Raw genomic sequence first — 21,389 nt, 5'->3', positions numbered from 1 at the left:
GGGCACCCCAGTAGTGATTTTGCAGACAGCTTAACTTGTTTTCAAACGTGGTTCAAGAGAACTCTTAAGGCTGTGAGGGGGAAAAAGAAAAGAAAAGAAATTAAACTGCCACTGCAAAAAAAACAAAAGAAGCCACAGAGTAACAAAGTCAGGTAGATTGCTTATCTCCGTTTCATTTTAGTTCTTCTTCCGGGTTTTGTCTTGTTCGTCCGTCTGGATCATAGTCCTCTGTCTTCTCATTTCGCTCGACTTGTCAGTTTCAGGGAGTCAGGCGAGCAGCTACCTTCCCCAAAGGTGAAGGAGTGACCCCAGGGACGGTCGTCCGGGCTGCAGACGGTGCGGGGGTCCCCGGTGGCACGGGGGCGCTGAAGTGGGCACAGGCTGGGGTGGCGCGCGGGCTCTCTGGCCTGAGGCTACCCGGGGAGGGCCGCAGAAGCTCAAGCCGCTGGAGCGGAGCGTGCCCCCAGCGCTCGGTGCAGGGCGAGCCCTGGCGGGGCAGGCGGAGCGGAGGCGTGCCCAGGCCGGCCCCCGAAGCCCGAGCGCTGGGCACCTGTTTCCCCCTGTCCCGCGGGCTGGGGCTGCGCCGCCGGGCCGAGGTGCAGGGCGACCACAAAGGCTGCGGCTCGCCGGCCCCTGGGCCTCGGGGTTGCTCCAGCAGCTTCCCCGCCGTCCAGCGGAGCTCGAAGGCTGGGTCGTTTGTATTCTGGTTGCTCTTTCAAACTGCGGGGTTTTTTTCCTGTGCCCGAGGGCATCTGGGGCTAGAGCCAGGGCTCGCGGAGGCGGCAGGCCGGCCGTGGCGCGCGGGGCCCTGCTCCCGTCAGCACCATGCGCTCGCAAGGCGGAGGCCAGGGTAAACAGTGGCGCTCGCCAGCCCCCGGAGCTGGAGAGGCTCCAGCAGCTCCCCCGCCGCTTGGCAGGGCTCTGGCGCCGAGGCCTTTCCGTTCCGGCGGCTCCTTCACACCCGGCTCTCTTCCGCGCGCCGCAGGGCGGCCGGGTCTGCGGCGGGTGCCCCCGCTCCAGCCCACGGCGGGCTTCCCGGGGCCAGCGCCCCCTCTCTCCCCGCCCTCCCCGCCGTCCCTCCGGCCTCTGGGCGGGAGCTGCTCCCCGGGCCTCGGTCCCCCTTCGGGAGGAGCGGCTCCCCGGCTCGGTGTCGGCTCGGTGTCGGCTCGGTGTCGGCTCGGCGTCGACTCGGTGCCAGAGGTGAGAGCGGGCTCTTCCGGCGGCGCCATCTTGCACCGGAAGTTCAACTTGGCGCCTCGGGAAGGGAGGCCTGTGGGCCCTGGTTATCCCGGGGCCGGGCTCTGGGAGCTGATTACAGACCGAATGCTACGCTTCACTTAGACGCTTTCCTTACATTACCTTCCTTGAGGTTCCAGAGATTCAGACTCTTTTTAGCCTCATAGACTTGATGTGGAAGTCCGCAGTTTTAGAGCGTGCTAAGAGTTTCTGTGTTTTTTTTCTTTTTTCAGTCTGTTCCCAGTATTCTAGAGGAGTTTTTGCCATTTTCGGACTCTATGATAAGAGGTCAGTACACACCTTGACCTCATTCTGCAGCGCCTTACACATCTCCCTCATCACGCCCAGTTTCCCCACTGAGGGGGAGAGCCAGTTCGTGCTGCAACTGAGGCCTTCCTTGCGGGGAGCCCTGCTGAGCCTGCTGGATCACTACGAGTGGAACTGTTTCGTCTTCCTGTACGACACCGACAGGGGTAAGTCGCACTTTCATAGCTACCTGAGTGAAACTGTGATTTTTAACCTGACATGGTCTTGTGTCACTTTCGTGATTTACGGAAATATTTTGAGCCCTAATGTGGCTAGAATCAGCAAATGGTCGATGCGTATTATTAGTAATTTTATCTTGACTCTGGGTGAAAATTTATAATTAAACAAGCTTCAAATGCACAAGGTTATTCATGAACAAACCACGCTCTGTTACTCCGCCGAAATCAAATAATTCTGTGAAAATGCCCATGATGACATTTCAGGTACAATCAGGAAATAAATCTTTTACCTCAAGTGCAGATGATTTAATGTCTCGGAAGGTCTTTACAAAGTAGAGGTTGATTTTTTTATATCTGCATCTATATATCTCTAATTTTATTTAGAAAAAGAAAAAGTAGCAGGTTGAACCATAGCATTGAGTTTCAAACGTAGAAGTTTTTTTTTTAATTAAATTCAATCAGCCAACATATACTACATCATTAGTTTCAGATGTCATGTTTGAAATGTAAAACTCTGAGTACTTGAAACATATCAATGCAGTACAGATTTGGTGGGAAAGCTTTTGCTTGCTGGCAACCTTTCACTTTATCTATAAGGCTGTGAAGATTAATAAGTGATACTGTACAACTCATGCATCGGGAAGACAAGGTGAAGAACGTTAGATTATTAACAATCCATTCATTTGTGTACATGTTTGAGATACTTTGACTTTTCAGTGTGAGACATAATTAAGAAGTTCCCATATTCTTTTTCTTTAGTTCTTTTTTTAAAGTTTAGTGACGAGAATCACAGCAACATATTATAGTCCAAAACAAACAGCAAGAAACTCCCTGTGGGGTTTTGTCTTTAATCTTTTTTTCCTTAAAGACTTTGACTACTGACCAGAAGTTGGGATAAAAGTTGAAACTGGCAACATTTTAAGAATATCCTTGAATAGAATTCTATCTGTAAAATGGGTAAGATAAGAAACAAGACAATAAACAAGCAAGATAAATCTTTTGAAGATATGATTATCTTCAGAAGTCCAAAGCATAATTTCCTATACTCAGAGATGGTATATGTCATGTAGGATGTCACACTAGTGGTGGTCCTAGTACATTGCTTATATTAGCATTCTTGGTAAATGTCCCTTTCTGTAACACATTCAGAAAATTTAATATCATCAGTGTATTTTTTGCATGATTGCAGCATGCAATAATTCTCATTTGGAAATATGGGAACCTACCCATATCTCATGATAACATTTTCCCATAGCTAATAATCCAAAGCATTCTGGAGAATATATTTTAGATTAGAGAAATTATCATTCTGCGCATTTCTAACTTTTGGAAAAATCCTTAAGCAAGAGGACACTGAAAATTAAATCATAATACAACTGAAAACAACGAGATAGCGCTACATATCTATTAGAATGGCCAAAATCCAGATCACTGACAGCACCCAGTGCTGATGAGAATGTGGGGCAACAGGAACTCTCGTTCACTGTTGGCAGGAATGTAAAATGGTACAGCCGCTCTGGAAGACAATTTGGCGGTTTCTTACAAAATTACACTCTCACCATGTGATCCAGCAATCACACTCCTTGGCATTTTACTCATGGGAGTTGAAAACTTATGTCCACACAAAAAACCTGCACACAGATGTTTAGAGCAGCTTTATTCATAATTGCCTAAACTGGAAAGCAACCAAAATGCCTTTCAGTAGGTGAATGGATAAACTGTGGTTCATCCAAACAGTGGAATATTGTTCAGAGCTAAAAGGAAATGAGCTACCAGGGCATAAAAAAACATGGAGGGACCTTAAATACATCTTCCTATTGAGTGAAAGAAGCAAATCTGAAAAGGCTACATGCTGTATGATTCCAACTATATGACACTCTGGAAAAGGCAAAACTATGGAGATAGTAAAAAGATTAGTATTTGCCAGAGGCTAAGGGGAAGGAGGGATGAATAGATGAAGCACAGAGGATTTTCAGGCAGTCAAACTATTCACTATGATACTATAATGGTAGACACGTCATTATACATTTGCTCAAATACATGGAATGTCCAAAACCAAGGGTGAAGCCTAGTGGACTATAGGTGATAATAACGTGCCAATGTAGGTTTATCAGTTGTAAAATATGAATGTCAAATGCAAAAAAAATTACACTTCAATAAAGTTAATGTGTTAAAAAATTGAATCATAATGTCAAGAAATATATACTGGGATCTGGATGAGATGGTTCTTAATGACACAGCCCAATTCACCACTTTGGGCAGAAGATGCTTATTTTATGACACCTTGATCTCACAGAAACATGGGTGGGTTGCCTCTGTGCCTGAGTAAATCAGTCTCTGGCAAGGAGAAGGTTTTTAGGCATTCATGCCTTAGCCTCCCCACCAAACAGGGATTAAAAGTGGTGCTTTGCTTTGGTACTAGTTGGTACTTTCCAGGATCCTTACTCTTGCGTAGCACATCAGATGCTCCAACCCTGAGCTACCTCCCATCACCTCTTTCCAGGGATCTGTCTAGTATAAACATACATATTTCATTATTTAAAGCATCTTTTTCCTGGCTAAATTTCCGCCTCCAAAGGCTTAAACCCTTCATGGTACACGCACTGTTTCTTCTAAAATGGCATGTTGTCATCTTTAACTTACTTATTGGCTTGCTGCACAAAGTCTGCTTTTTCCATATTGTCTCCCTGGAATTTAACTGTCCTGTTTTGTTGTGTTGTGTTTTAAAAGTTTTTTAAGATCTTATTTATTGGGGAGGGGCAGAGGGAGAAGGAGAGCGAAAATCTCAAGCAGACTCCCTGCTGAGCTCAGACCCTGCTGCGGGCCTTGATCTCATGACCCTGGGATCATGACCTGAGCCGAAATGAAGAGTCAGACATTTAACCAGCTGAGCCAGCCAAGTGCCTCATAACTGTACAGTGTTTAACCAGTTAATGCAAGTCACTCTCTCAAATTTCCTAGTTCTCTCCAGTAGTTGCTGCAGGATGAACAGCTAGTCCTTTGTGTGGCCTTATATTATAGTAACCCAAGCCATCTTCAAAAGAGACAACTTTATACCAGGTGGTAATTGCATAAATGAAAAAAATAACATATCAGGAAGATGGCTATTTATTTATTTTTTTTACTGAAGTGTATTTGATGTACAATGTTATATTAGTTTCAAGTGTACAACGTAGTGATTCAACGGTTCTGTGCATTACTCAGTACCCGCCACGATAAGCGTTGTCACCATCTGTCACCATATAGTGTTATTACAATGTTGACTTTATTCCCTAAGCTATACTTTTCGTCACTGTGACTGACTTATTTTAGATATGGAAGTGTGTGGCCTTTCCTGAATGTTGAGACGGTTTACCCTGCCATGGCATGACACTGCTTCCCAATGTTCTTGGTCTTAATTAAATACTCACAAAAGACAGTAATAATTTTTTCTCCCTTTGAAACTGTTGGGCTTATTTGATAAGTTTAGGATCACAAGACCAATTTATTTCCTCTTAGATACTGGGCTTAAGATTATGTATCACTGTCACCAACCGAGGCATGAACCTCAGTTGTGAACATGTTTACTTTCTGTCATAAATAGAGTTGGCTGAGAGTCATCCGTATTTTCACATCACGCAGAGAAAGCGCATGGATCAGCATTAAAGATAAGAATTTTTAATGTATAAAACCAACTGTACAGAAATAAGATGATTTAGTACATTTTGGTACTTTTCTCTGAACTTCTGTTATCATAAACTGTTTATTTAAACATTTTTCATGTTATAAGTAACTACCTTAATATGACCCTGAATTTCTCCACAAACCTGAGTGGAACATGGCTTTCTGATGCATCAGAAATCCTTATCTTGGAATATGTTGTTTCATTGATCCACTCAGTTACTTCTGAAATTTTAACCCCTGTAGTGATGTAATGATCTCATAAAATGCAAGAACTTCACTCTGTCGTAACTTAAAGTAGTGTTTTCATGTTGAATCACGGTCAGTAAAAGGAATGATGCTCTCTTTCCTCTGTAAGCCTGTATTCAAGTTCTGTTCTGCTCTTGAGGAACTGCATAAACCTACCCATATTTTTGTCCACATCTGTTAGGGAGACAGAAATACGGACAGAGAAGGAGGAAAGTTAAACTGCATAGTCCCTAAGGCCCATTAATCCGTCTATAAGGTTTCTTTATATTTCATATTCTAAATAGTCTATTCCTAACTTGGAAACGGGCAGAAAGAAAGATAGTAGGAGGCATCAGCGATTTCTTTACGAGGTGACTCCCTACTTCTTTTCGTTTGACTGCCTCCCCAAGAAGAAAACAGAAGTGTTCGTTTATTTATTCATTTAATTTATCCATTTGTCATTCAATAAAAGTTTATTGTTCAATTTGTCTGTATCGGGCACTTTGATAGGTATTAAGAATGCGATGATGAGCAGGACAGTACTGAAAGTAGGTTAGCTCCCTTGCCATGGCTTCATTCGGAAACAGTACACAAGATTCCACCTGACAGCCAGGAGCTTGCCTTTGATACGTAGCTTGTTGTTTTTACAATTTTAATTTGGAACAAAACTTCAGTAAGATTTTTGGGTTGATAAATTTAAGGCTATTGAGTGCTTGAAATGTGACTTACGCACCTGAGGATCTGAATTTTAAATTTAAATTTTAATTGGTTAATTTAAGTAGCCACATTTGCCTAATGGCTACCGTATGGGACAACACAGTGTATCTAAATAACAAGCTCATTTGGAATAACAGATTGCACTTTGAGTGAAATGTCTAAATCATTTCTCAGCTCATGTAGGAAAAGAACTTAGAGAACACCCTGTACAGATTCTTTTTATAGTAATTTTCACATTGCATTGTGTATACACTTACATATCTTTTCTTCCCCCAGAAATAGGTCTTTCACCAGTAATTATTATATCTTATTACATTTATGCCTTTTGTATGTAGCGTGGTAACCTCTGATAAGCGTACTACAAACATGAAATGGACTAATGAATTAATCAACTGAAGTCCTTGAAAATTGGTATCAAATAATTTTAGTGCTCTGATAACTAATCATGTAATTTATATTTTATTAATAATACCATATTTTGTTTTGTTTTGTTTTCCATGATACCATATTTTAGTGTCTCAGAGAATTCATAGACTCTCTTGGTCAAAATGAAAAATTCTCCTAAAGGGATGGTCCTTGAATTAAATGCAGTTTTCTTACCATGAAAAAATGTGGAGAAGCCTGAAAAATAGCATTCTTAATTTAAGTATAATTAAGCTAAATATTTATAGCACTTTAAAATAATCTATTTTTTTGGTAATATAAAACCTTGAAGATCTTTTCAGACCTACTTAAAGGGAAGTCATTTTCCTTGAGTGAAAAAGACGTTAATTTAAGTAATATAAGCAGTGGTTATTTTCCCATTTGAAATAGATCTTTTCAAAGGAAAATATTTTTTACTTGTGTCTATTGCCCAGGATTGTACAATTTATGATGTATTTTTGGCCATTCCCAACACCACTGGTCACAAGGTGAATTTATGATCAAGGGAGAGTTGAAGAGATATAAACCTAACATTTCTACAAATGTCATGGTCACTGTTGGTGTTTCCGAAGAGCTCGTGTGAAGGCCAGCAGTTCAGTCTCACAGCTGGAGTAAGCAGTGACTGGTGCTGACCGTGTTTTACTTCCTCCCGCTTCTCTTTAATGCTTAACGGTCAGCGTTTTATCACATCAGTGCTTTCCAGCCTAGCAATGTTATTTCACAGGTTGCTGAATATCTTGTATTCAATATCCAAATTAATATTATAACACTATGTAAATTGTCCCTAGGAGAGATACATTTGGCAAGGCGTAGAGTAGAAAACTTTACTTTGGTTTGTTTTGGCTTATTTCCTTTGGCCTGTTTTTTTTTTAGCTTGTTTTTTTCTTCTTACAAAAATACATTCTACACATAGCATGACATGTTTTGAAAAACCTAGGCAACAGCACTGTGGGCTGGCATAATGTACGTGCGATGCTCCCCTGTACTGAAGCCAGAGCAAAGGGGGAAGGCGAATGGAAAGACAGCTTTTTGTGGGGAGGGCAGGGATCCTGCTGTTTCACTTCTACTTTTTCGATTTTGCTACATACATGACTTTTCTTTATAAATGGCCTTAAATCCTTTTGCAAAAACCCAAGCTCTAAGTAACAGAAATAGGAACAAATGAAGAGGCAGTGATACCTGTCTTACTTCCCGGTAAATAAGCCTGTATGAAATGCTCCAGAGAACTCTCCTGTCTTCCCATTGGGTTCTCAATCCACATCTGTATTTCTTCTCACATCGTGGTTCCTTCACTCATTGCCTCCTTCCCTTCCTGCGCTCAGAACCTAGTGTGGGTAGGCAGCACGATCCCAGGGACCTGGGAGCCTCAACCCTCTGCCAGTCATTACCAGTTATGGACTTCCGGTAAACTCACAGCCAGAAAAAACATAGGGCGATGACAGAGCAGATACCTCCAAGGAATGTGGCATAATCAGTTCACACCAAAATAACATTACTGGTTCTTCTGCCTCTTTGAAATTCCTTTCAGAGAGGTGTGAGTTGGGGAAGATTTTCAGGGTTGACTGGACACCTGTCAGCTGGGCTCAGCGCCACTCAGAAGAATGATCCGTGTGAAGTGGTGCTTACAAGCACCCATCTCCAGTCTCCAGTTCCTATACGTGCTAATGTTACACCAGCACACGTCTGCCGTTAATTGTGCCCCTTAACATGTTTGTGGTCCATTTTTCTTATTAAAAACAAAATTAGAAACACAATAGCAAAACATAATTGATGTATGAATTCAGGAGATGTAAGAATCTTTCAGATTCTAACCTGGTATTATCCAAGAAGGGATAAAAAAATTTTGTCTTTAATTCTTGGTAAATTAAGCCCCGTTTTCCATTTATTTCCTAACTCTGGGGGGGAAACCTTTAAGTCTAAAACCCACACGAGGATGAAGAGGAATTCCCTTTCTTATAAACATCCCATGACAAACCTCAGGCAATTATCTGTGTTTATAGTGAACTCATTAGGATTTAGAGTATTTTTATAGCTCATCCCAATACTTTTGGTTATTGATTTTCATTACATTTATAGTCAGACTGACAATGCCAAATATTTACTTGTTGCCAGTTGCCAAGTGTGAGGATAACTGGTTTTACCCAGGAGGAGAACAACACTTAATTGTATCTTTCAAGCATGTATCACTGCTTTCCTGCTGGAACCGGGCCAGTAGGAGAGCAAAGAAAAAAAAAAAACCTGTATAAAAATAACAGTGGGAAAAAAAAAATAACAGTGGAGCTTCCTGTGGAGATTCTGACTTGTAATTGAGGAAGAAAAAGTAATCAGAAGCAGGCAAAGCAGCCCCTGTTCCCTTCACAGCATCTTTTAGTATCAACTTCAATGTTTATTTTCTGCCTTTATTAACCCAGATTCCACAGGCTGTTTCCACTCTGGGTTGGGAAGGGGAGCAGTGGACTAAAGGGCAAGTGGATGTGATGAAGAAGCACTAGTGGGTGTTCTCATAAAGAGGGTTATGTGTCCAATCCCTTTTCCCTGGTGAGAGGAGACAGAGGGAGGCCCATGTCTGTTACCTCCCACTTTCCCTGGTTACAGAATGGAGGGGTTGAGGGCAAATGTTAGAAGTCATATCCCAAAGGTGGGCTACAAAATCCAACAAGGAGAATGAATCAGAGCCACACTGCCAGACAAGGGGATTATCAAAGAACAATGAAGTAAAGCTACAAGTTGGGTATTCAGAGAAGGGATCAGAGCAAGGAGCAGGAAAGTAAGCAGTGTGTGAATAGGTTGGAGAAAGTCTAGAGGTGGACAGCCTCTAGCGGCCTACAGCCGCTTTTGTGGGGCCAGCAGCCTTCCAAGCATTCCTTTGAAAGGTTAAAGAGGCCTGAGTGGAAGGCAGGGAAAATAGACGTGCAGCCTTCCATGAGTATTTGTGTCGGGTGGGTTCAGTTGTCAGCTGGGGGGCACTAGACGCATTGTTGACTGTCTGGATGTTCTTCCTTTCCCATTTGCTTCCCATTGTTGGGGTTCCGTCTGAACAGAAGAGCAGAGCAGAGCTGGGTAAGACCTTTGGAGGCCCTACTCACTGGAAAGGGGATTGTGCCCGCCCACTGAAATTCAAAAGTCAAACAAATTACAAACAATTATATAGGAGTCCATCACAGTTCTGTTTTTCCCCCGTGGCGACCATATTAAAGCTTTTATTAAAATATTAAATTTGTTTAGAAAATTTTGTCATGATAGAGGCTGGAGTGTAGACTCAATCTGTCAGTTGAGTTATTGAGTCATGCCTGAGGACTATGCAGAAAGGATATGTTCCTTGAGGATCCTTAGATTGATGAAATGTAGATACAATATTTGAGCAATTTTCTTACCCCCCAAAAAACAAATGGCAAGGATTTCTCACTGGCTCCATCTTTTCAGTGACCCACACCTTTCTAAAGCAGTAAGTCTGCACATAACTTGTAATTTTTTGACAACTTCTTTATTTAAAAAAAGTTGCTTATCTGAAGATCTGGCGGAAGATCTTTCTTTTTGAGCTCTGACTGAACACATTGCCTCAAGATAACATATATTGTCCCTACAGACTGTTCCGTCTCTTATAAAAATGGAACACGTGTATATAGTGACAATGCACAATCACAGTTGAATCCTTGTCATGCACAACTTCTGCCAGAGGTTGGGTTCGCTCAGGTGGCGCATTTTATAGTTTCTCACCACATTATAACACGCGGTCATCAGGGCTACGGAAAGCAGAAAGTTACTGTTCGACACGATGGAAAACAGTCCTTAGTTAGAGCTGTGGTAGCTGTACGAGTCTCTGCCTGTCCAGATAGAAGTAGTTCCAGCATTATTTCAGTCCTGTAACCCAGATGCTGTCCGTGGAGCATAATGGAGCACAATGTACAGTGGCCTGGATTCAGATCCCAGCTGTACCGCTGACCACCTGTTTGACCTTGCATAGGTTTCCTAAAATCGTTGGATGTCTGCCCTCTACCAGGTCACCATGCGTTGTTTATAAAGTGCACACACAGCTCCTGGCACGTGACAAACTGTGTATGTTACCGCTGCTGTATTACTCTTTATTACTGCTGTCAGCAGCACTGTTGGTGTCCTAATACCATACCAATTAATGCTTAAACTCCCATAAATACTTACTGTAATATTATGAATCACAAATCAAAGATAGTTGGTTAATATTTTATATTATGAAACATACCTTTTTAATACAGGAACATGTCTGTGTATAAATGCTAAATTGATGGAGACACAAACAAGCATAAATTTGTGGTTACTTGTTCTTCATTTCTTTCATAGACTTCCCTTACTCTAACTTATTCTTAAAATGCTGGCGTCACCCCTAAATTCTGTCCTCAGCCATGTTGCCTCTGCAAACTTGAATCTGAAGCTGCCTCTGGCTCATTCCTGATTAGAATGATCTCGCGACTGGCATTATCGTTCATCTAACGTCCAGATTCCTTAAACGATCCTCCGCAACCCGTCTCTTGATTACTTCTCCCCTCTCATAAGGTAGTCCACTTCTGCTGAAACACCCAGCCCCAGTGGGAATGGCCTTTTCAAGATTCTGAGTGCACTGGATGCTTTTGGCTTGCCTCACGCTCTGCACAGGCCATCCCTCAGCCTCAAGCATTTCGTGCGCACCTCTGTTTCCTGGTGTGACATCTGCCCTTGAGTGACAAACCCCCTTCCATGTGCTCCCACTGCATTTTGTGTTACTTGTATCAAACACAGGATTCTGCTTTTCTAATTCTGTGCCTTTGTCACCAGACTCTTCAAGGTCTGAAATAGCAGGGACTTGTCTTGCTTATTGGGATTCCCTGAACAGGAACTGGACCTGCCGTTTAGTCACACTCTGTAAAAATGAATGAATCTTAGGGTCTCATCTTCACTCTATTTAATATAGAGCTCAGTCCTCACCCTTGAACCAGACTCATTTTCACAGTAACCATTGGAAGTCCCACTGTATCTAAAATCTCAACGTTCTAAGAGTCACTCTATCACCTGCCCCCTGAAGCTTGCTCCTTTCCATACATTTCTGTCTTAGGAGGTTTACTCTGCCTTCTGCTGGAAGAGGAACAACCTTCCTTAGAAGGTTTACTCTGCCCTGCCTGCTGGAGGAGGAACAACCTTCCTTAGGAGGTTTACTCTGCCCTGCCTGCTGGAGGAGGAACAACCTTCCTTAGGAGGTTTACTCTGCCCTGCCTGCTGGAGGAGGAACAACCTTCCTTAGGAGGTTTACTCTGCCTGCTGCTGGAGGAGGAACAACCTTCCTTAGGAGGTTTACTCTGCCCTGCCTGCTGGAGGAGGAACAACCTTCCTTAGAAGGTTTACTCTGCCTGCTGCTGGAGGAGGAACAACCTCCCTTAGGAGGTTTACTCTGCCTGCTGCTGGAGGAGGAACAACCTTCCTTAGGAGGTTTACTCTGCCCTGCCTGCTGGAGGAGGAACAACCTTCCTTAGAAGGTTTACTCTGCCTGCTGCTGGAGGAGGAACAACCTCCCTTAGGAGGTTTACTCTGCCCTGCCTGCTGGAGGAGGAACAACCTTCCTTAGGAGGTTTACTCTGCCCTGCCTGCTGGAGGAGGAACAACCTTCCTTAGGAGGTTTACTCTGCCCTGCCTGCTGGAGGAGGAACAACCTTCCTTACTCCTTTTTCTCCCCTTGCAGTCCTAGCCAGCCACTCATCAACTGTGCCAAATATGTGCCTCAGAGAAATACGCCAGAAACATCCCCTCCTCCATGTAAGTATGTGGAAGACAGATTTGAGGAGCCTCTGCTCAGACCTTCTTCACTCTCCCGCATCGGCCAGCTTTCTTCCTTGGCTCCACTGGAAGCCTTTGGAACCCGTCTTCCATGTACTTGCCAGGGTGAATGATATGCAACATGGACTTCACATATGTTACTTCCGTGCCTTAGAATCTTCAAAAGGATCCAGAAATTGTACATTTTACTTACCAAATACTTATCAGGAAGACTTCTCTATGTATTTGGAAAGAGTAACTTCAGAAGGTACTTAAGTGATGTCATATTTCTAAGGAAAATGCCATGGAAACTGATTTCCATCTTGGATTGTGTATCAATAAGAAGAGTTGAGACTTCGAATAATAACAAAAACAAAATAACAGTAAATATACGTACGTATGTATCAGTATGAATGTATGTGTGTATCAAGTACACATAATATGGAACTGTTATTATAACTGCTCTGGAAACTTCACTATGTTCCTGCAGTCAGACTTCTATGACTGTTGCTGCACCAGGCTTAACATCTGGCTTCACTTTGAGGTCCATGGTGGCTCCTGAAGCTCCAGTCATACCCACATTCCAGTCAGCCGGAAGGGAAATAAAACCACACCACCTCCCTTTAACAAACATGTCATTTTACACATGTAATTACATGTGATCAGACATGCAGTTTTGTGACAAGGTTTTATGGGCTTTCTGGAATATGCTGCAGAATATTACTTTTTTTTCTGTTTTCTGGTTGAATCTATAGAATGGTAAAATTAGCTCTTCCTCAAAAGTTTGATAGAACATGACAAAATATTTGGGCATGAAGTCTGAAGAACTTTTTTAAACCATGCTTCAATTTCTTTCCTGATTCAGAAGGCTATTCAGATTTTTCATGTATCCTTGCATTACATTTGTTCAGATATACAACACGCATTGGTACGAAGAACTTAATGGGTTCTGGCAGGAAATGTATTCTCTGTGATACCGGCTTTTTGGAACTTCTTAGAACTTTCTTCATGTTCCAGTACATGTTCAATTTTAATATTTCATGTAGTCTTTGCAAAAGTATTTACTTTTTCTTTTCTGGGGGATGGGGGCACTGCAGCATTCTAAATAATCATTATATGTTGTCATTTGAAAATTCTGTGTCTTCACTGTATTTTTGATTGCTTGACCTAATTGAGAGATGTACGTGGAAATCTCCCACTTTGGTCATAGATTCATCAATTTCTTACTGTATTTCTATAGATTTGTGCTTTATATGTGAATACATTTTCATATAATATTCTTTAGACATTTTAGTGTTTTCCTCATAAAGTGAAAATTTTTATACTATATAATGAACCTTGCTCTCCTTAGTGATGCTTTCTGTCTTGAGTTCTAGTTTTTCAACATTAATAGAGCTTCCCAAGCTTTCTTTTGGCTCATATTTGTCAGGTGTATCTTTTGCCATCTTTTTATTTTCAACTTTCCTGCATCCTTGCATTTTAGGCGTATCTTTTTGGCAGCATAACTGTCATTATGCATGGGGTAATTTTCTTGTGTGTTGCATATTTAATTCTCCCCAAGCCCAAAATGTAAGTAGAATTATTATCCTGTTTTATTCCCGAGACAGCTAAGACTTAGAGAATTGAATTAATTTACCCAAAGTCACCTAACAGCCGGTAACAGAGCTAGGACTCAGCTACTTCTATTAGTGAACAAACTCTTGCCTTTAGCCGCAGTGTTAGAGTGCACGCCAGGAAAAGCTTACATTACATTCGTTGTGAGGGAGGGTAATCTCTACTAAGGGTCAGCAGACTTTTTGTAAAGAGCCAGAGAGAAGACATTTTAGGCTTTGCAGACCATATGGTTTCTGTCTCAACTCCTCAACTCTGATGTGGTAGTGAAAATAGCCATCAATAATACAGAAGTGAAGGAGCCTGCCTGTGTCCTAATGAAACTTTATTTATGGACACTGAAATTTGAATTTCACATCATTTTCATGTGTCACAAAATCCTATTTTTATTTTCTTCTCTCCTTCCAAACATTTAAAAATGTAAAAACCATTCATACCTTACAAGCTATACAAAGGCAGATGGTAGGCTAGATTTGGCCTGTGGGCTGTAGTTTGCAATATGTACACAGATTTATACATTTTCTTTTAAAGTGCAATTTTAACATTGTATTGTTGTTTAATAAGGTTAACCTGGGTTAAGTTAAAAGTGCATTAATGTGTTAGAAGCAGTTCTCCATTTATGTGGGTAAATGGAGTGTTACTACACATGTGTGAGCCTGCACCACTTCCCAAGATGGCCCTTACTCATGTTCCTTTGGGAAATATTATAATTTAAAGTTTGTAGGACACAAAGAAGACCTGCTTTGATAAATTTTTGTTTAAAATCAAAGTAATAATTTTTCTGACAATTATTTTCTACCTGATTTTGTCTCTCATTGGTTAATGGCTAGAATAACCTTCTCATCTATCACAACATTGGCCACATCTCCATCCCGTACTGCACTAGTTTGTTTTGGAAATATGTGTGTGCCACAGGTATTTTTGTTTGTTTTGAGCAGTTTTTACATCCTAGCTCTACCTGTATGCTACCTGCTAACAGACTGTAGAATAGCAAACAAAATGGCATAAAGAGAAGTATTTGGGAGCACAGTGGACCAATTGTTGAAACACATTTAAGGATCATGTTCCATCATGTGGTATACAGGCATGGTGCTGTGCTACATGGAGCAGGGGTAGAAATAAAAACTAAAGGGAGGGCATGGGTAATGAAAGTAATAGAAGATTCTAATACTCTTTGGGGGAGAAGAAAAAGAGTGTGAAGAAATAGGATTTTTTAAAAGAAATGAGAGGGAGAGAAGAGAGCACTCCAAGTACCACCAGCAGCACAAACCACGGCTTGGAGGTGGAGAGTGCATGAAGTTTGCAGATGCTGTGAGGTCTGTTTGGACTCAAACCTTTGGCACAAGGGGAGGTGGAAATAGAGACTGGAAGTGTGGTTGTGATGACCATGTTTCAGTTGAGTTCACTAGGGTTACGCGTTGGCCTCGCACCGCTGTGTATTTACTTAAAACTACCTTCCAAAACTCCCAAGACAGTTTGGAACATAACTAGAGGGATCAACCCATGGCAGACCGGATAAGATCTACTGAATGAATGGAATAACACCAGAAGATGTTAGTATCTAAACACAGTAGTTATCATCCTGTAAGAGATTACACTCTTACTGTTTTCCAGAGTTTAAGGGTTTTATTCTGTTTTGATAGGTGCCTGATTAAGATCATAACAAACAAGGGTTCTTCCTATGTTTACAGGAGAACAGCATAAACACCCATCTATATCACAGCCTGTAGCTTTAATTTGGAAAGTGGAGAAAATAATTTTGTGAGGGATACTGCTCTGTGGGCCTTTTACATTTTTGCTTGCCTCTTCTTTGCCCAGAAGGATTCCATGTCATAAGTATTTTAGGTGAGTACACATCACTCTCTCTTTCTCACTTCACTGGGTATCTGTTAGCTCTTTTCTTGTGAATTTTAGAAAAAGATATACATTTCTATCAATTCTAACTTAGGGATGATTTGAACTATGACTCATTTAAAAATTTTGTCTACTTGTAATTTTTTTTTTTTTTTAAGTAGGCTCCATGCCCTGAGTGGAGCCCAACACAGGGCTTGAACTCATGACCCTGAGATCAAGACCTGAGCTGAGATCAAGAGTCGGACACTTAACCGACTGAGCCACCCAGGTACCCTCACTTGTAACATATCTTAAAACGCCCCCAAACACAACCTTACGAGGCCAGTTCAGAAATAGATGATCAGAGTATGAAATTAAAACTAACGTTTTATCCCTGATATATTCTAAAGAGATTATTTTTCTGTAGTCTCATATTAAACTTGATGATTTACATTAATTGCTGTGTACAGTTTTTACCTGAAACGTGTCAGTTGAAGCATTTCAAATACTTCATTTTGTGGATATTATATTACCTATGTTACATTATCTGTTTTCACTCAATTATTTAGGAAATAAATGGTATATAGAATCAGTGTTCACATGCCCATTAGGTCTAAAAAAAATTGGTTTAGATAGGAACTATAGATTGTATATTAAGGACTTAGCATATTTTAAACAGTCAAAATGGCTGTTCAACTACAATGATAAGTTTGAGAGTGAGTTGTGTTCTTCCATATGAAGTGTATGTTGCCTGCATGGTACTATAATTGGGGAAAGGCAGGTTGTTTTTAAAAGAACAGAGGAAAAAAGATTTAAAGGGAATTCTTAGTTTCTTAAGAAGCAGTCTTCTTTGTAGCATCTGGACTGCAAATTATTGTTTCTTGTCTAAAAAACAGAACAAGGTAGATTTATTCTTATTAGATCTAAGAGACTATTTTTTAAAGATTTGTTTATTTATATTTAGAGACAGAGCTTGAATGGGAGGGGCAAGTGGGAGAGAGAGAATCCCAAGCAGACTCCCTGCTGAGCACAGAGCCTGATGCGGGCCTCGATCTCACAACCCTGAGATCATGACCTGAGCCAAAACCAAGAATCAGATGTTCAACCAACACTGCTGCCCAGGCACCTCTAGATCCAAGAGACTATTAAAGACACGCAGCTGTCAGAATGAGGCCAATACTACCTATTGGGCCAGATGTTACTATAGCCAAAGAGTTCAGCCCCAAGAAGTGTGTGACCAATGGTGTCTTCAGCCCTGTCGCTGTACAGAGTCTAAGATATGCCCTTAGAGGGAGAAGACCATTAGAGCAGTACAGCCCTCAAAAGTGGATTCAGAGAGCATCCCACGTTGGAAAAGGCCATGATGCAGCTGAATTCAGTACAGATTAACATTAACATGGGGTGCAAAGTAGAACACATCATGGAATGGTCAAAACTTTTCTGATCCAACATCGAACAGTACTCCTATTCAGCACTGTGATTTTGTTCACAGATCTTTAAATTTAGAAGTGTAATTAAAAAAAAAGCAATAGTAGAATTGTTATCAACAGCAATAGCAAGTGTTAAGGTGCTGATAATTAATGTACAGGAGACGAATCAGAATGCGTTTATAAAGAAGCGCTGGGACCAGCATATTGCTAAAGAAATTACTGATGAGAACATGAGCTGCTTAGTGGAAATCATTGTGGAATGAATGGAGCTGAGGAGCATAGTCAGGACCCAGTCTGAAGTTATTGCCTTGGGCACGCATGATCCCTAGAATTTACCAGTTATCACAGATATCAGAGGTCCTAACCTTTAGTCAGTGAACTACAGCTGGTGGACCAAACTTGGCAGACAGCCTTTTACTGCAAGTATACACAGCCACACTCCCTCATTATGTGTCCTCTGTGGCTGCTTTCACCCTGTCATGGCAGAGTTGGATAGTTGCCACAGAGACCGGATGGCCTGCAAAGTCTAAAATATTTACCACCTGACCCTTTGCAGATGCTTGCCAACCCCTGACTTAGAATCTTCGTTGAAAATTGATTACTTCGATAGAATTATCTTACATAAACTAGATATTTAAATTTGTTCTGTGTATGCTTTTATTGCTAAGTAAACCAAATTTGCAGAATACAAAAATATCTCTGAAAAATTATTCAGAAAAGTAACTCAGTAAATATTCGTCAAGTTGATTTCAGGATCTATGCAAGAATGTGAATATGAGTACCATGGAAATAGTATTTATAAATTCATAATATCATGGACATAGATGCTTTCTCCTGGTATATTACATTCCTGAACTAACAAAGTCTTAGTTTTCATATATTTCACAATAATGATGAAATATTCCTTTCAGTTACTGGATAAATAGAACCAAAGCCTTTGTTTTTAAAGAATGATATTTCTGTCTCTTGAGGATACCCTAGAATCATAGGTCTGATCAAAACCCCTGACATAAAGTATCAAACGAGGGATTATGCTAAATGCCAATTGTTCATTTGCCTTTATGCATAAAATATATCTATGGAAAAGCAAAACAATTTCCCAAGCATTTAGAAGTTTTAACTGTTTATATATATGCCTATATTAACATTAACACAGGGTCTACTGCTTATATATATGTATATATAGGCATATATATATAAACAGTAAAAAATACATATATGTAGTAATTGAAGTAAAACTACATAAAATGAATTTTCATTTACCTCACATCATAGTTTTTTGTTTGTTTTAATGCCACCTTATAATTTGTGTTAACTAGGTAATAGATAAAGACTTTGGAAATTAATCTTGGAACCATTGCAATGCAGTAACAGCACTTTTAACTTGAATTTAGACTTATTTCCAAAATCCTAATTAGGTCTGTGTATATGGCTTAATTGTGTTTGATAACTTGCATACTTACTCAAATAAAGTAGATCAAAGGCAGAGTCACTGTCATCTCTAAGCTGGATTGTTATCATCGCCTCTTTTTTAATATTAAATGTATAATATGTAAATATTAAACAATACAGTACTGCACAAGCAATGGACCAAATAAAAAATAAAGACAAATCAAGTAAGTCTCAAAGTAAAAGAAAACAATATTCCACAACCTATGGGATGCAGCAAAAGCAGATGTTAGAGTGAAATTTATGCTCTGAAGCTCATGTTAAGAAAAAAAGTGCAAATGAACAACTTAACATTTCACCACAAGGAGCTAGAAAAAGAAGAAACTTAGCTGAAATTTAGTGAAGGAAAAAAATAATAAAAGTCAGATAAATAGAGACCAAAATAAACAATAACATAACATTGAAAGTAATGACCGGTTTTTCTAAAAAAAAACAAACAAAATTGGCAGCGCTCTAACTGCATTAACTAAGAATAAACAGAGAGAAGCCAAAAAAGCAAAATGAGAAATGGAAAAGAGTACAACAGATAACCACAGAAATACAGAGTGTGATAACAGATTACTATAAACAATTATATACTAACAAATCAGATAACTTAGAAAAAAAAAGATAGTTCATAGAACTGCACAAGTTACCATGCTTGAATTGTGAATCCAAGAAATAGGAAATCTTAGACAAATAACAAGAATGAAAGATGAATTAGGAATCAGATCTCTCCTAGCACAGAAAATCCCAAGACCACATGGTTTCATTGGTGAATTCTACCAAACATATAAAAAAATAATGACAATCTTTATCAAAATCTTACAAATAATGGAATAGAGGGAACACATTCAAAATCATTCCATGAGGCCAGTATTATCCTGATACCAAAGGAGGACAAAAACAGTACAAGAACAAAAAAGTCTAGTTTGTCCATTTCCTTCCGCAGATTAGGGAAGTTTTCTGCTATTATTTCCTCACATAAACCTTCTGCCCCCTTTTCTCTTCTTCTGGGACTCCTCTCACGCCAATGTTATGATGTTTGATGGAGTCATTGAGTTCTCCAAGTGTATTCTCATGTTCCATAATTCTTTTTTTCTAATATTTTATTTATTTATTAGAGCACCATCCAGGGCGGGGGGGGGGGGCAGGGGCAGAGGAAGAGGGAGAAGCAGACCCCTCACCAAGCAGGGAGCCCATTGCGGCACTCGATCCCAGGACCCTGAAATCATGACCCGAGCTTAAGATCATGCTTAATCCACTGAGCCACCCAGGCTCCCCACCATAATTCTTTCTCTTTTGTTCGTTGTCATTATGTTCCATTACTTTGTCTTCTGGATCACTAATTCATTCCTCTGCTTCTTCTAGCCTGCTATTCTTTGCATCAAGCCTGTTTCCATGATCAGTTGGTGCATTCTTCATCTCTGACTAATTCTGTTTTATTCTTTTATCTCTGCGATAAGGGCCTCCCTGAAGTCTCCCATTCATTTCTCAAGCCCAGTGAGTATCCTTATGATCATTGCTTTAAATTCTCCATCAGACATGTTACTTATATCAGTTTGGCTTAGATCTTTGCCTGTGGCTTTGTCCTTTTCTTTCATTTGGGAGAAATTCCTCTGTCTTGGCATCTTGTCTGTGTCTCTTCCTTCTCTCTGTGTTAGAAAAGCCTGTTATGTGACCCGTTCTGACAGTATGAAGAAGAGGTCTGCAGTGCCCAGGGCCCGGTGCTTCAGGGAGTGTCTCAGATGTGTGCTGCATGCACTCTGCTGCTGTGGTTTGGCCGCTCTGTCCTTCGGGCCAGCGGTCTGCAGAGGCTCTCCTTGCCCGCTGTGGACAGTGTTTGGTCCCTGGCCTGAGTGTGGCGAGTTTTAATGAGGTGTGCGCTGGTCTGCTTGTGAAATGAGACCTGACACCAACTCCACCAGAACTGAGGCCTTGCAGAAGTCCCTGGTTGGGAGACGTGGTGTGGGCAGGGGTTTCCGTTTATCTTCTGGGGAGGGGCCTGCTGATCTGGGACTGAGCAAGCCTGCGGGAGGAGGGCCTTCCCGGCAGAGCGCAGGGGTGTGGGACCTGGTGTAAGCAGGTTAGGCGGCCGGTGTGGGCGCTGCGCTGTTTACTGCAGGTGGCTCCATGTTTATACTGAGGGGCGGGGAGGGAAGTGGGGCCATCGGGCGCCTTTGTTCCCAGAGAGGTATCTCTATGAATGCTACCTCTCAGGGATGCACTCCAAGAAGAGCAAATAATCTCCCCGCTAGTGCCCCAGGCATTTCTCAGATTGCTGTTTCTACACTGTCTCCCCTCAGGTTGTTTGCCTGCTTCCTCTCCAGCAAGAGGGCAGTGCCCTCCATGTTCTATTCCAGCCAAACCCAGACCTTTAAAACTCCAGGCTTTGAGCCCCAATGGTTGCAAGAACACACAAAATTCAGCCCCTCTCATTTTCCAAGCCAGTGGCTTGGGGGAAACATTCTCCTTGTGCATTCCTCTGTGTGCTCCTCTCTCTCCCCCTTCTTGGCAACCAGGGCTCCCGCCCCCCCACAGCACCCACAGTCCTATTCTGCCCTTAACCATGTCTCCT

The 21,389-nt window shown here is 41.3% G+C and overlaps 1 protein-coding gene across 1 annotated transcript in view; it reads left to right on the top strand.

Annotated features, from left to right (window-relative positions):
* Positions 1 to 1,408: 1,408 nt before the first annotated feature.
* The window catches only part of GRIA4 (glutamate ionotropic receptor AMPA type subunit 4), a 224,683-nt gene continuing 204,702 nt past the window's right edge, over positions 1,409 to 21,389 (top strand). The window contains exon 1 of the mRNA XM_088017525.1: positions 1,409 to 1,709. Within this exon, the coding sequence (XP_087873651.1) occupies positions 1,409 to 1,709 (301 nt within the window). The remainder of the gene's footprint in view (positions 1,710 to 21,389) is intronic.

Source organism: Eumetopias jubatus, unplaced genomic scaffold (assembly GCF_037043125.1).
Source record: "Eumetopias jubatus isolate StellerSeaLion01/CBP00866 unplaced genomic scaffold, mEumJub1_p1.0 scaffold_13, whole genome shotgun sequence".
NCBI lineage: Eukaryota > Metazoa > Chordata > Mammalia > Carnivora > Otariidae > Eumetopias > Eumetopias jubatus.
The sequence above is the reverse complement of the archived record's forward strand: the minus strand, read 5'-3'. Positions and strand labels throughout refer to the sequence as shown.